General features: G+C 42.9%; 1 protein-coding gene across 2 annotated transcripts in view; it reads left to right on the top strand.

Annotated features, from left to right (window-relative positions):
• TDRD12 (tudor domain containing 12) overlaps window positions 1-14,588 on the top strand; it is a 34,335-nt gene that overhangs the window by 440 nt on the left and 19,307 nt on the right. The window contains exons 2-14 of one of the 2 annotated variants that reach the window (XM_068161701.1): window positions 1,422-1,470; window positions 2,557-2,715; window positions 3,013-3,149; window positions 4,440-4,559; window positions 5,608-5,663; window positions 6,770-6,855; window positions 8,194-8,395; window positions 9,153-9,217; window positions 9,986-10,044; window positions 10,752-10,812; window positions 12,581-12,685; window positions 13,056-13,241; window positions 13,895-14,045. In XM_068161701.1, coding sequence (XP_068017802.1) covers window positions 1,450-1,470; window positions 2,557-2,715; window positions 3,013-3,149; window positions 4,440-4,559; window positions 5,608-5,663; window positions 6,770-6,855; window positions 8,194-8,395; window positions 9,153-9,217; window positions 9,986-10,044; window positions 10,752-10,812; window positions 12,581-12,685; window positions 13,056-13,241; window positions 13,895-14,045 — 1,408 coding nt within the window. In that variant the 5' untranslated portion in view covers window positions 1,422-1,449. Of the gene's footprint in view, window positions 1-1,421; window positions 1,471-2,556; window positions 2,716-3,012; window positions 3,150-4,439; window positions 4,560-5,607; window positions 5,664-6,769; window positions 6,856-8,193; window positions 8,396-9,152; window positions 9,218-9,985; window positions 10,060-10,751; window positions 10,813-12,580; window positions 12,686-13,055; window positions 13,242-13,894; window positions 14,046-14,588 lie in introns of both variants that reach the window. The other variant, XM_068161700.1, reaches the window with a different exon arrangement.

Here is a 14,588-nt window from a genome sequence, read left to right as displayed (position 1 = left end):
TCAGGATAAGTCTTGCATCTAGGAAAAAAACCAGTGCCATGCGCCAGTATGGGTTGGAAGCTGCTCTGTTGGAGAGCAGCTCTGGGAAGAAGGACCTGTGGGTCATGGTGGACAGAAGGATGACCATGAGCCAGCCATGTGCCTTGCATTTTAAAAGCCTAAGGGCATCCTGGGGTGGATTAGGAATGGTGAGTAGGTCTAGAGAGGTTCTCTTGCCCTTCTGTTCTCCCCTGGTGAGGCCACATCAGGAGTATTGTGTTCAGTTCTGGGCCCCTCAGTTTTGTGTCATCACCAAACGTGCTGACGATGTCCTCTGTGCCCTCACCCGTCTTTACAAAGTGAGTATCCTTTGTGTTAGGTGTGGGATTTGAGCAAACGTTGTGTTCTTACTTAGTTCTTAATAAAGTGGGTTTGTTGTTACTGGGAACATGTGCTTTATCCCTGGTACTTTGATAAAGCTTTTTACTCTTCTCAGACTGGGAGATAGTAAAGGTCTGCCTAAGGCAGCATTAAATATCAGATGTTGCTCTGGTATGTTGTAGTGCAGCGTTAGAGACTGAGGTGTGATCTGGATGGTGTGCTTGTGTTGTAGGACATTAGGTAAGGCTTCTAAAATAGTTTCAGCTGTTTTATTATAGTGTTAAACTAGGAATGATTATTGCCACCTGTTAGCAAGGTGTGTTGCTGGCTGGTGTAGCTGTGTTGTTTCTGACCTAGTGCTGGCTTGTTCAGCACTGCCTTTAGAAGTAGAAGGCCCATGTACTGACTTTCCTCCTCTGGAAAATTTTACTAGGCACTGACTTCCAGTGTGACTTGTTTTAAGCGAAATACTGCAATGGTGTGCTGATTTATGCCAAAATGAAAGGCAAGTTACTTGAATCTGTAGGTGGATTATTACTCCATTGTAATTCCTAGATATTATCCAGACCATTCCAGATGAATGTAAGGTGAAATACCAGTACAAATCCCAGTTACACTAAAACTATCTGTTAAGGTTGGGACTCTTGTGTCAGTCTGTTGGGCTTTTTAATTATGTAAGCATTTTCCTTTGGAGTTTCTGCCCCTTTAGTCATTTAGATTGTAGCAGCTCTCCTCTTTGATCTGCCTTTTTCTCTTTGACCTTTAGATGTAAGATAAGCAGCTGTATACAGTAAGTAGGTTGAAGATAACAGGTGTGTGTTGGTGTAAAAATTGACATGTCTGTGTGTAAACAAACAGCAATGACAAGTCTTTATCAGGCCTTAACATTATTAAGAAGACTGCTTTCTTGTGTGTGAATCACTTGCCTAGACCAGTACTCTTGAGACAGCAAAAAAACATAGGCTTGCTTTAGGTATGCTTTGTGTGTGATCTTTAAATATGGTTCAAAACAAATGACAGCTTTAAAAATGGTTAATCAAATGTTTGTTGTTCTTTTACAGTAGTGTTGAAGAAGACTAGCTGAGAGACATGGAGGTCTTGTTATTAGAGGTATACTGGTGTTGTCTAAAGGATTGCTGTTTGTTTCAGTGTGACTCTAAGTAAGATATAGAAATAAAATGATGCCTCTGTATGTCCATTCAGCAGCACATCCTTATGTGTTTGGGGTTACATATGGATAGTATAGATTTTAACATTCCTTTTAGGTGATTTAATCTCAAAAGGTCATCAGGGACGCAGCTTAAAGTCTAAAATTGAAGATGTGCAGTGTTTAGTGTGGTACAGTAGTAGATTCTACCAGACTCTGTAAAGATAGTGGAAGAAATGCTTCCTCTGAGTACAGCCAGGGCAGTTGAACAAGGAATAATCTATTACCATATGATGCTGTGCTCTGCAAAAAAAGCTGTGAGGAAGTCAGGTGTAAGTTTGATAAAGGCTGGGAATGGCCATACACCTGCCTGCTAATGGGAAACAGCAAATGCAGTCCTCCTTTTGCTTTGTTTGCATGTGCAACTTTTGCTTTACCTGTTCAGCTATTTTTATATCAACCCATGAGTTTTCTCACTTGCACCCCATTCTCTTACCCCTCAGTATGAGGGAGCAGCTGTGGGGTGTTAGCTGTTTAGGGGCATTCACCCACAACAACTGAGAACCCAGATCAGCTGAAAGACAGATACAAAGGTTTACAAAGGCTGAGCAGCAAGCTATGATCCCATTTTAAAGAAACTGACCATTTTGTAGGTACTCTGAGCATGAAGAAAAGACCATTGGTGGAGCTTGTGTGTTTTGGAGGTTTATACTTTCTTCCTCAGGACAATATGGAAGTAAAAAGCTTGATGGATTTTCGCTTTACTGTTTGGCTTAGCTAGCATTTTTAGCCAATACTGCTGCCTTTTATACTAGCGGTGTCATTAATTGCACTGCTGCAAAAAGTTGTAAATTGAGAAGTCATTTAGTGACCTAATAGTCTGAGGTTGAAAGACCTTTTACTTATTAACATTCTGTATGCCATAGTTTTTAAGGTGTCATGTTTTTAAGTTTTGTGTTTATGGTTGTTGCTCAGATGTTCTTAAAAACGTCCTATAATTTTAGCAGGAGCTAATAGTATTTATTACTGTTATCTACTCCCTGCTCCAGATTGAAGACCCGGATTGCTTCTGGGTTGCTATGAAAGGATGTGGACCTTGCATAGTTCATGAAACAGAATATAAAAGCTTGCATGCTGAAATGAATCTAGTCTATGACAAGTCTCAAGGTACAGATGAAGTAAACCCAGTAACAATAGAAGAAGGCCAGGTAAAATCATTGCTGCATTGTGCAAATAGAAGCAATTTATTTGCATTGGTATGAGGGTGAGAGATCCAAGATGTGCATTAGTTTTATTGTCAGTAGTGTGTTACATAGTAAAGCAGATCATGGCAACTGTATGCATTATAGCTGCTTGTCTGTGAACTTCATGACGACGTGAGCCACAGTGTGTTTTAAGTAGAAAGCTGAGGCCTGTGTAGTAGATACTCTGTGCTTGCCTCTAGAAAAACTGAGTATGATTCAGTCCATGCACAGGAACCTGCTGTCTTGTTCATTCTTTTCCAGGTTTGTGTGGTTTTCAGTGAGGACCTCAAATGCTGGTGTAGAGCGGTTATTAAGTCAATCATCTCCTGTACAGATCATTATCAAACAAAATGTTTCCTTGTGGATTATGCCAAATACCTTTTTGTGAAATCAAAGGAGTAAGTGTTTGGGGTTCTGTCAGTCACTGAAATGCATTTGTTTATGTATACAAGTACTGTTGAGATTGACAGTGACAAGGGCTTGGTTTAATTGGGGTGTGGGTGGGGTCCACAGGGAACTGCTAGCACTGTGATAGGCTCTTGCAAGTGTGATGCAAGCTGTTCTTTGCTTTGTGAATTTTTGAAGGCATAAGGTATGGGGTTTTAAAGATTTAAAATAGAAATCTGTTGGTTTGTCATGACTGAAATGCATAAATGCTGGTTAACATTATTTATATCTATTTTTCTCCCTTATTAAGTGATTATGTACTGAAGTAAAACTATAACCAGTAAAGGTGTTCACAAAGCATCCATGGAAGCAGCACTTTGCTTGCTGAACCAGCATTTGACATTTGGGCACAGATCTGTGGGATCCTAGTGGTTTACTAGCTTGTTTAATTTACTAAGAGATGACAGCCTGTCTTGGCATGGTGCAAATAAGCTAAGTTTTCACAGATGCCGAGTTTTAAGAAAACTGCTATGAAACTAAAATGCATTCCACCTCTTAGCCAGACTCTCTAATAAACTATGCAGCTTTGAGTACAAAGTTCTTTACCCATTCTTTCCTTCTTTTTTGTGGTGGTCCCCAGGGTTAAGAAAGCTTCTTTGAAATATTTTAAAACATTAACTGATGTTCTTAAATTCAGCATTGCTGTATTGGAAAATGACAGTGCTCTGAGTTTAAAAATATTTTCAACCAGAAGTGAAGTTGTAACTTACTGGGGTTTATTGTAAACCAAAAAACTGAACAAAAATGATAAATAGGTCTTAAACAGCAAGATGTGTATATAGCTGCTTTTAAGTCTCTGCTAAACCAGGTATAAAGATTAAGACCGATACCTTTATAAAGAACAAATTCTTTGTAGGAAGATAAGTGCAAATGCAGATTAGTGTATTTATTAGATTTCCTTCTTTGCTGGTGTTTATCGTAGCTGGTTTCTCATACAGAAGTAATAACTGCAAAATGGAATAGGCAGTACCAGCTGACACATGGGGTAGTATGAGGAGTGAATATCATGAGGATGCTTGAAACAGTACTGGTGAAGGATCAGAAAGGTACTGAGTAAATAGCAAGCATATTCCTACCTGGAGTGAATCTGGGCACTGATTGTGCCTGGTAGCACAGTGGTTCCAAGGTCTTTCATAGTGGGAGCTGAACTTCTGAAAGAGCGGTGTCAGATGCTGGGTAATGGAAAGATGAGTATGAAGCCAGTCAGCTCTGAAAAATGAAATTTTCTGCTTTGTTTTAAGCATTCGACTTGCACAGGAAGCCTTTATTCAGATCCCATATAGAGCAAAAAAGTGTAGGCTGTATGGTGTGAAGCCTATGACACTGTCTATCAGCTTTTATGAAGATACTGCCAAAATTATGTAAGTAGACTAGCAATTGTATTTCATTCATAAATCTTAAGTGCGAGGTTTTGTTGCAGAAATCTATTTTAGAAGAGATTGTTTCAAGAAGTACTTGGGAAAGAGCTCTGGAAACCCCTTTATTTCAAAGGAGCAGTCCGTAAGTGGAATTGCTTCCTTAAGGGGTCTTCCTTAATTTTAAAACCTGTGGAAGTTGAGACAAGTTTCTGGCAGTTCTTGCTCCTTGTCTGTCATCCCCGAGCTGTGTTTCTTAATTCCTAGCCCGTGACCTTCTTTACTAATCTATCCTTATGTGATGCTTCTCTTCCTTCTGAACTGAAGCTTTAGAGCTGTTTAGAATAAGGAAAAATAAAGCCACATCTATACTTGTTTACAGACTTCTGGATTCCTGTTGTGCATTTTGATGTCAGTTCTTTTTCTCACTGCAGTTTTGAAGAACTCGAATAAGGTTTTCTCTGGGATCTGATAGTAAACGTAAATGCTTTTGCATCCTTGAGTTGCATGATGCTATGTCAAAGATCCTCTCAACTTGAGAGGACCTGGTTAGGTCACTGGGGAATGTGGTTCCACAGCAAGAAAGCTACATTTTCGTCGCTGAACAATACTATTCAAACATGGTCAAACAGTTTTGTCCTTTTCTTTTTTCACAGAAGGTGATAGAGAGTGAAGTTTATTTTCTGTTACTTTTCAGTGCATTTTGATGCTGCTGAGCACTTGTTCAAAATTGCTCAATACTTCTGTAAGGTCTTGCAAGTGAATTCTTGCCCTTATTAATCCTGGTTCATTTCTAACCATCATATTTTGTGTTGGATGTGAGCCCTTGACTAAACAATATCCAGTAACTTTTGTATTAGCTCTTTTTATTAATGAACTGGAACAATATTAAGGCTGAAGTTACATTCTGAGTAGTTGGGTGCTGTGGATGTGTCTGGTGCACTACTTAAGGTTGGGGATCACTTGAAATAATTTCTGTAGATGCAGCCAGAGCTTTTTCTGGTATTGCTGTGTTGTGTTTTGATGATGTAACTAGCTGTGTTTATTTCCCTAGACCAGCCAACAGATGGGATAGTGCTGCTATTGAATGTTTTCAAAGCCTTCTCAAAGGTAAATAAAACAGCCTGCCAGAAGGAGCATTGGGAAAAACAAACTGCTAGTATTTGTTTTTATATGTTTGGTTATATTTAGGCCACGGCAACCCCATGCAGAGCTAGAAGCGGGGATCAGAGTGGCTGGAGAGCTCCCAAACAGAGAGGGACCTGGGGGTGCTGACTGACAGCCACCTAAACATGAGCCAGCAGTGTGCCCAGGTGGCCAAGAAGGCCACTGGCATCATGGCCTGCATTAGGAATAGTGTGGCCAGCAGGAGCAGGGAAGTCATTGTCTATTTCTGGGCCCCTCAGTTTTAGAAGGACATCAAGACACTTGAATGTGTCCAGAGAAGGGCAACGAGGCTGGTGAGAGGCCTTGAGCACAAGCCCTGTGAGGAGAGGCTGAGGGAGCTGGGGTTGTTTAGCCTGGAGAAGAGGAGGCTCAGGGGTGACCTCATTGCCCTCTACAGCTCCCTGAAGGGAGGTTGTAGCCAGGAAGGGGTTGGTCTCTTGTCCCAAGCACTCAGCACCAGAACAAAGGGTCACAGTCTCAAGCTGTGCCAGAGGAAGTTTAGGCTGGAGGTGAGGAGAAAGTTCTTCACTGAGAGAGTTGTTAGCCATCGGAATGTGCTGCCCAGGGAGGTGGTGGAGTCACCATCCCTGGAGGTGTTCAAGAGGGGATTGGATGTGGCACTTGGTGCCATGGCCTAGTCATGAGGTCTGTGGTGACAGGTTGGACTCGATCCTTGAGGTCTCTTCTGACCTTAGTGATGCTGTGATACTGTTGTGTATTAAAGAGAAAGGAATGGCACCAGAGTGGGGGTTTTTGTATGGACTGAGGCAAAAATATTTGTGAAGCCCCACCTTGAGTACTGTGGGCTTCCATGCCATGTAAATTTTGATAGCTGACACGATGATACGACTCTTGGATAGGCTAAACTCATGTAGTTCTTGACCAGTGGAGCCTTTCTGTGTGATTAGCTTAAATTTTTGTGCCGGCATCACACCTGCATTTTTGTAGTTTTCTATGGAGATGGCAAGATCTAGCTTAGAAGTTTATCCTTGATAATTGGATAAGGCCTTCATCTCTTCATTTGTTCTTGTGCTTATTCCTATGTTTAGCAGCCACTGAAGTGAAAGTCCAGTTATGTGCTGTAGAAGATGGCACATACCATGTTTTTCTTTATGTGAGCATAACAGACAAAAAGGTAAGCTACTTTCATACCTACCAATCAGTTCTTCATAAGTTACAAGTTTGCAATTAGTTTAAGAATAAAAAGCATTCCTTGAAAGTAAGTTCTGTACTATCTATGAGATGCAGTAGAAGCTACATCATTAACTTACTAGGGGTTTTGTTTGATACTTCTATGGCTTGTGAATTTCTGGAAGAATTCCAAGAGGGAGAAATCCCATTTTCCTTTGTCAACTCTTTTGGAAGCTATTGATGAGCAAGTGAAGTCCAGCAAGTACTTCAGGTGGATAACTGAATTTAGTTTACTTTTGCACCTTGGTGGTATTATACTTAAAAATGTTTCAGCAGGCCAGTTGCTTAATAGTATGAAAATCTTGCTTTTTGCACTAAACCGGTCCCAGACCTTTGAAAACAGAAATAGTTCTACTTGCCAAGCTGTGCAACTTGTGCTAAATCTCTGCTGTAGCTACTGTCAGACTTAACCGCCTGTGTGGTAGATACAAATAGATTGGTTTGGGTACTGCTTCTACATGGAGTATTCTGCCAAGCTCTTAATGCTGCAGCTGTGGTCTTTGCTGTGGATAATAACTCTGAAGCTGCAAATTAATCTGAATATCTCAGTTCACAATCTAAATTGGCAGTAGTATCACTGATTTCTGAGCTAGGGAAGGTCAATGGCAGCCTGGGCTGCATCCAAGGCAGCGTGGCCAGCAAATGGATAGAGGAGATTCTGTCACTTTGCTCTGCTGAGACCTCACCTGGAGGGCTGCTTCCAGCTCTGGAGCCCTCAGTACAGGAAGGACATGGACCTGGGGGAGGGGGCCCAGAGAAGGGCCATGAAAATGATCGGGGGGTTGGAGCACCTCTGCTATGAGGACAGGCTTGATGGAGCTGGGGGTGTTCAGCCTGGTGAAGAGAAGGCTCTGGGGAGATAGTCAAGGTGAGGCTGGAGAAGGCTTTGGGCAACCTGATCTAGTTGAGGATGCCTCTGCTTACTGCAGAGGGAGTTGGACTCAATGACCATTGGAGGTCTCTTCCAACCCAGACCATTCTGTGATTCTATGAAGGTTGATACTATTTTGGTGCACACCGAATGCAGAAGTAATAAACCATTTTGGCTTAGTAGCAGGGTTGGTTTTATTGTTTTAGGGCTCATTGAAAAAGTTAGTTGTGTACAGAATTGCAGGTGGAAGCACAAAACTGACAACTCAATAACCCCTGTTTTGAGAGCATAGGGAAGATGTGACTGTGTTCTGCACTGGGGAGCTGGTGCTCTAAAGAAGCACTGGCTGGTGCTGTCTCACTGTGGAGCCTGATGGCTGATTGGTGCTTGCCAACCATGTCCTTTTTTTAGGTGTGTGTTAACGATCATCTTGTCGTAAATAACTTTGCTGCGTTTAAGGAAGCTATTGAGGAGAATACAAGGAGTTCTGCAGATCATCAGGAGAACCAAACATCATTAAATGCTGATTTTTTCCCAGTGAAAATTGTTCATCCTACACTTGCTTTCAGGCCAGCGGCGTTACAGGAGAAGTTACCGACAAATCCCGACACAGGTAGGGATCCTGTGTTGGAAGCAGTCAAACACGTAATGCACTGTGTCTTTAACTGGATAGGTTAAACATGAACCCACTGTTTCAGTTGGAATCAAACAATTATATCAAATGGTATCCTTGTAACAACAATTGTTTATCAGGCTTTACCAAGAACAAATCATCAGATGCAGGAATCCTGTCAGGTTTTCCAGAAGGCTTGGGGGTAAGTTAGAGTCACTGAGGGGGCTGTCCACTGAGGCATTGGACCAGAGAAGTGGTTTTTGGGCATTGCCTAGACAAGTGGTTGAGTCTTTCTTCTAGAAGACGTGTAGGTGTGGTGCTTAGAGTGTAGTATAGCAGTGGACTTGTTAGGGTTAGGTTGATGGTTGGATTCTTAAAGGTCTTTTCCAACCTACGCAATTCTATGTTTTGTTGGTATGCCTAATAACATTGGCTGTCATTGAAAATACTTGTGCCCTCTGTCAGTGATGCTTTACTCTCCAGTTTGGTGGGATTTATTTGCACAGAAGGAACTCATAACTGTTTACCCTGAGTTGTTTTATTTGTACTTATGCAAGTCTGTCTTAATTTTTAAAATGATGCAGCTTTCCATCCTTCATCTTTGGCCCACTTGGTCCATCTGTGCGTTGGTTCTTCTTGCCATTAGGAAAGTATATATGCAACTGAAGTCAGTTGCAACCCACTGTAAACAAAAATACTGCTGTCCTTATGCCTTCAAGTAATCACAAATGGTTCTGTGTTTTGCTTCTCTTTCTAGATCTTATCTTTCTCACAGAGACACACCAAAGGTTAAGCACAGATCTGAATGGAAGTACTGCATTTGTAAGTGTTACCTTTTGTATTAAGTTGTTGCAGATTAACTACATTAAACACCAGCAGGACAGGTTAGGGATGCTGTCGTACTGTAGATTGGTACTGATGTAGAGCAGGATTAACTTTCTTACACTGCAAGCTGTCAGCTGTCTTACCGTTACCAACCACCTGAGTGGTACAGGTCTGGCAGTGCCATGCCCGTTGATTGCTGTGACTGATAAGTGACAGAAAATTCCCTGTTCTGAACCAGAAATCTTTGGGGTAACTGGATCTAGTGTCCACTACTGGTTACTCTCCTGAGGATTTGCAGTGGTATTCAACTTCAGTTCATGTGCATTGTCTTGAAGTGTGAGCTGGGTAACCTTTGTTCTTCCTCCTGTTGATGGTATGCAGGCTTTTTAGGACTTTTTAAAGTTCCCTTTTCAAAATTAACGTCTTTAAAGACTAACCAGGCTGTGTTCCTGCTAGCTCAGGTCCCCAGCTGCGGTGAGAGCTTGAGAGGTGACTGTCCACTGGCCTCTGGGTTTTGTGGGGCATGTTCTTGTCATATGCTTGCTTTTTAGTGAATCAGTGTTCTGTAACAAGTTAGGCAGCTTTTTTGACATTTGCTTTATCAAAACTGTTGCCTTTTTTGTGCTAGGGCTCTCCAAATATTTTGGAGGATTTTTGAGTTGGGTAGAAAACTGCTTTCAACTCCCTAGACTGAAGAGAATGTTTTGAAAATGGTGCTCTTGAACAGTATTTTAGTGCTAAGAACACTTTGCCTTTTCACAATAGACTGTCGAAGCAACTCCAGGGTTGCCTCTCAAGGAGGATCCAGCGGTTCACACAGATGGGTATGGTGCAGTGTGGTAAATGTTTTAAATGGTTATATAATTAGGAGATGTAGCATATTTCCAGTGTAGCAGATAGGGTGGAGGGTAAGGGAAGGTGCATGCACATGTGCTGGGGGAAGAAGGGGATTTAAAGCTGATGATACTTATCCAGACTGGTAAAAATGGGAGCTCTTTCTAAACAATAGCTAGACAACACAGGGAAGTTTTCTGCCACCGAGCATGCTGAGTTGCTTTTAATGTTATTCTTCATGTGATTAGTAAGTTTTCAAATGTAATGACATACAATTATGAATTGATTTCTGGAGTGTTTTTTACTATGCTGTGTGTCAGGTAATGTGTATGTAACAAAGACAAGGAGTGGTTGTTTCAATTCAGTTTCTAGCTGTTCAAAAACATGAAACAATACAAGAAACCCTTTTTCTACAGCCCAGCCTGATTTTCCTTTGAAGTTGAGGAACCATCAATTATCTCTGGTTAAAAATAAAAAATCTTAGGATCATTTTCAGATACTTAAAAGCTAAGACTAAATTCTGCTGCCATAATGGCACTTTTGGATGTCATCTTCCATGGTCCAAGGTTTTCCTCCTTGTCTCAGGTAACACATCAGGAATACTTTGCTAGTGAATTACTGCCAGCATTTCTAAATTGTCAAAAACTACATTTTACCTTTGTGTTTGTGTTGGATTTAATATTTGTGCATTTCTCAGGCTTCAGCAGTTCCTGAATTCCAGTCCTCTGAAGATTCACAGAATTGAAGATTGCAAACAGGTATTTCAAGCATGAACTTCGATTTAGCTTCTCTGGTGCAAATGTACTGTGTGCATGTGGAAGGTTTTGGTAGCGTAGGGGCAGCAGCTGTGGCCTTTCTGGAAGGAGGGCAAGAGTTCATGGAAGCATAGAATCAACCAGGTTGGAAGAGACCTCCAAGATCATCGCGTCCAACCTATCACCCAGCCCTATCCAATCAACCAGACCATGGCCCTACTGCCTCATCCTGTCTTTTCTTGAAGATCTCCAGGGACAGTGACTCCACCACCTCCCTCTGGAGCCTTCTCTTTTCCAGGCTGAACAACCCCAACTCTTGCTGCCTGTTGTCATAGCAGAGGTGCTGCAGCCATCTGATCATAGAATAGAATAAACCAGGTTGGAAGAGACCTTCAAGATCATCGTGTCCAACCTATCACCCAACACCACCCAATCAACTAACCCATGGCACCAAGCACCCTGTCAAGTCTCCTCCTGAACACCTCCAGTGACGGCGACTCCACCACCTCCCCGGGCAGCCCATTCCAATGGGCAATCACCCTCTCTGTGTAAAACTTCCTCCTGACCTCCAGCCTGAACCGCCCCTGGTGCAGCCTGAGCCTGTGTCCTCTTGTTCTGGTGCTGGCTGCCTGGGAGAAGAGACCAAACTCTGCCTGTTTACAACCCCCCTTCAGGTAGTTGTAGAGAACAATGAGGTCACCCCTGAGTCTCCTCCTCTCCAGGCTGAGCAGCCCCAGCTCCCTCAGTCTCTCCTCACAGGGCTGTGTTCCAAGCCCCTCACCAACTTCGTTGCCCTTCTCTGGACTCGTTCCAGCAAGTCAACCTCCTTCCTAAACTGAGGGGCCCAGAACTGGACACAGGACTCGAGGTGTGGCCTAACCAGTGCAGTGTACAGGGGCAGAATGACCTCCCTGCTCCTGCTGGCCGCACTGTTCTTAATGCAGGCCAGGATGCCATTGGCCCTCCTGGCCACCTGGCTCTCCTCTCGACTTGCTCCAGTAGATCCATGTCTGTCCCGTGCTGAGGGTCCCAGAGCTGAGCCCAGTACTCCAGGTGGGGTCCATGAGGGCAGAGGGCCTGCTATTTGATGCAGCCCAGGATGCAATTGTCTTTCTGGGCTGCATGCATATGCTGCTGGCTCATACTTAGTCTTTCACCCACCAGTATTGCCAAGTCCTCTGCAGGCCTGCCCTCAAGCTGAACATCCACCAGCCTATGTATATGTTTTGGGATTGCCCCAACCCAGGTGCAGGGCTTTGCACTTGGCCTTGAAGAGCTTCACACCCACCCACCCCTCAAGCCTGTCAGGGCCCTTCTGGATGGCATCCCTTCCCTCCAGTGTGTTGACCACACCACACAGCTTGGTGTCATATGCAGGCTTGTTGAGGGTGCCTCAATCCCACTGTCCACATGACCAGCAGAGATGCTAAATGGCACTGGTCCCACTATTGGCCCCAGAGGAATGTCACTCATCACTGGTTTCCACTTGGACATCAAGCCATTGACCACAACTCTTGAGTGTGACCATCCAGCCAACTCCTTATCCACCTTTTAAGGGTCATCCCTCAAATTCATCTCTCCCCAGTTTGTAGGCAAGGGTGTAGTGCAAGCCACCCTTGTGGTTTCCACAAGTCCATATCAGTATGTATGAGTCATAATTAAAATGTTTACCATTTGTCTGGGGTTCATCAAAATACTGTTTTTTTTGCACTAGATGCTTTTGAGTAGGCTAAAACTTTTCTTGAGTGTTGCTTTTGTCATACGGTTTCAGAGTTTTCAAAATCTCAGTGAAGAAAGAGACTTTGTGTTTCTGAGCAACAAAATTGAGCCAGTGTCAGTTCTGGAAACAGCACCGCTTTTTGATGACCTCAGAAAGGTAATGCTAAACTAATGCCTTCAGTGTAGGGCAGTCACCTCTTTGTAAGGCCAGCTTCAAGTACTAAATGTAGTAGTAACTCATTTGGATTGAGGGGTGTCTAGGGGGCTGTTCATGTAGTTAAATAAGTGAAGCTTCAGAGATATGCTCTAAGAATTGTAACTATAACTTCTGGTTTATTAATCAGTGCCCCAAGTCATGGAGTAAGGGTTTTAATAGAAGAATTTAACTTCTCAACCCAGAACTTCCTTCATATTGTAAATTAAGGAGATCTGTGATGTACCAAACGCTTTTGAATCTCTCACTGTTGTTTTGTTAGCGTGTAAGCACACATTTTTCACATGGAATTCCTAATTTCTCTTTTTTGTAGGAACTTACTCGGAAAAAATTTGCAGGCCCTAACTTTACAGAATCTTACTGCTGGCCACCAGTAGCCCGAGGATGTGATGTAGTTGCTATCTCCTGGCAGGGAAATGACCCTTTGATCTATATTCCACCCCTTCTTACGTGTTTGCAGTCGGAGAGTTGCTACAAAGCCTTGGCAAAGAGGGATGCTGTATGTACTTACAGAGTACTAGCAGGTTCTCTGTTGAGAAGGGCAGATGTGGAGTAGTGAGCCAAGAGAGAGTGGCTGTTTCGAGTGTGTGCCTTCAGTGTGAGCTTACTGTGTGGTGGTGGTTCTTGCCACTTTCTCTAAGCTCTCAGGCTCACAGGAGTGGACTGCATGAATGTGGGAGTCTGAAACTTGTGAAGCAGTACTTACCACGTGGTTAATGTCATACCACTTTGATATTTCATGAAGCTTTGTTTTTAAGGTGATAGCATATAGTCATCTAATTAAAATTTTTATTAGCTGTTTTAAATACTACCATTTAATAACGTGTATTAATCACAGAAATAGAATTACTGACTTTCTAAGTGACTTCTGGAAATTGTCTGGTACAACCCCAAATAAGACAAGATGCTGCTTCTGTTAAATTTTTGAACCTTACACTGTATGTTGCTATATGCATCCTTTCTGCCTCCAGATCACTTAGGGTGTGGTTCCTGGGATTTCTGACATCCGTGTTTAGGAGGTGCCATGATATTAAAATCTTCAATGTTTAAGTCTTTCAAGACCTGTGTTGCATATTTTGGTATTGCCCTAAATGCTCAACTAGTACAGTCCTTAAGATTCTGAACTCTTGTCTAACACTGTATGTGTTTTAGCCACTAGCACTCATCTTATGTCCTGGCTGGAAGAAGGCACAGCTTGTTTTTGAGCTGCTGAAAACATACGGGACGTGCTCCAGATGGCTTCATCCAATGTTGGTAATACTTGGGCAGAACGAGGAAGCTGGAAGTGTGAAAATCCAAGGATGTAAGAACACTTTGTATCTTCCTGATTATGCTTGAAAACAGTGTAGGGCTGCTTTAGTCTCAGGGAATTGTGAAAGAAGAATCATGGAATCACAGAGGTTGTAAGGGACCCCCTGGAGATACCTAGTCCACCCCCCTTGCTAACACCAGGTATGCCTAGATCAGGTCACACAGGGATGCGTCCAGGCAGGTTTTGAAAGCCTCCAGAGAAGGAGACTCCACAACCCCTCTGGGCTGCCTGCTCCAGGGCAGCAGCACCCTCACTGCAAAGAAACTTCTCCTTAAGTTCAAATGAAACCTCCAGTGTTCTAGTTTGTGCTTATTGCCCCTGTCACTGGCCACCACTGAGAATGCCCAGCCCCATGCTAGCCACTTCCACTATTTAGGGATTTATATGCATTGATAAGATCCCCTTCTAAGGTCTTCTCTTTTTCCCCTTGGGAGGGGACTGGAGCACATCTCTCATCCTTGTGAGCTCAGTTGGACTCTCCCTGGTAGTTCCCTGTCCTTGAAATGGGGAGCTCAGAATTGGAGACTACGGTCT

Source organism: Melanerpes formicivorus, unplaced genomic scaffold (assembly GCF_026170545.1).
Source record: "Melanerpes formicivorus ecotype bairdi unplaced genomic scaffold, bMelFor1.0.p_v2 SCAF_59, whole genome shotgun sequence".
Lineage (NCBI taxonomy): Eukaryota > Metazoa > Chordata > Aves > Piciformes > Picidae > Melanerpes > Melanerpes formicivorus.
This window is presented reverse-complemented; position numbering and strand designations above follow the sequence as displayed.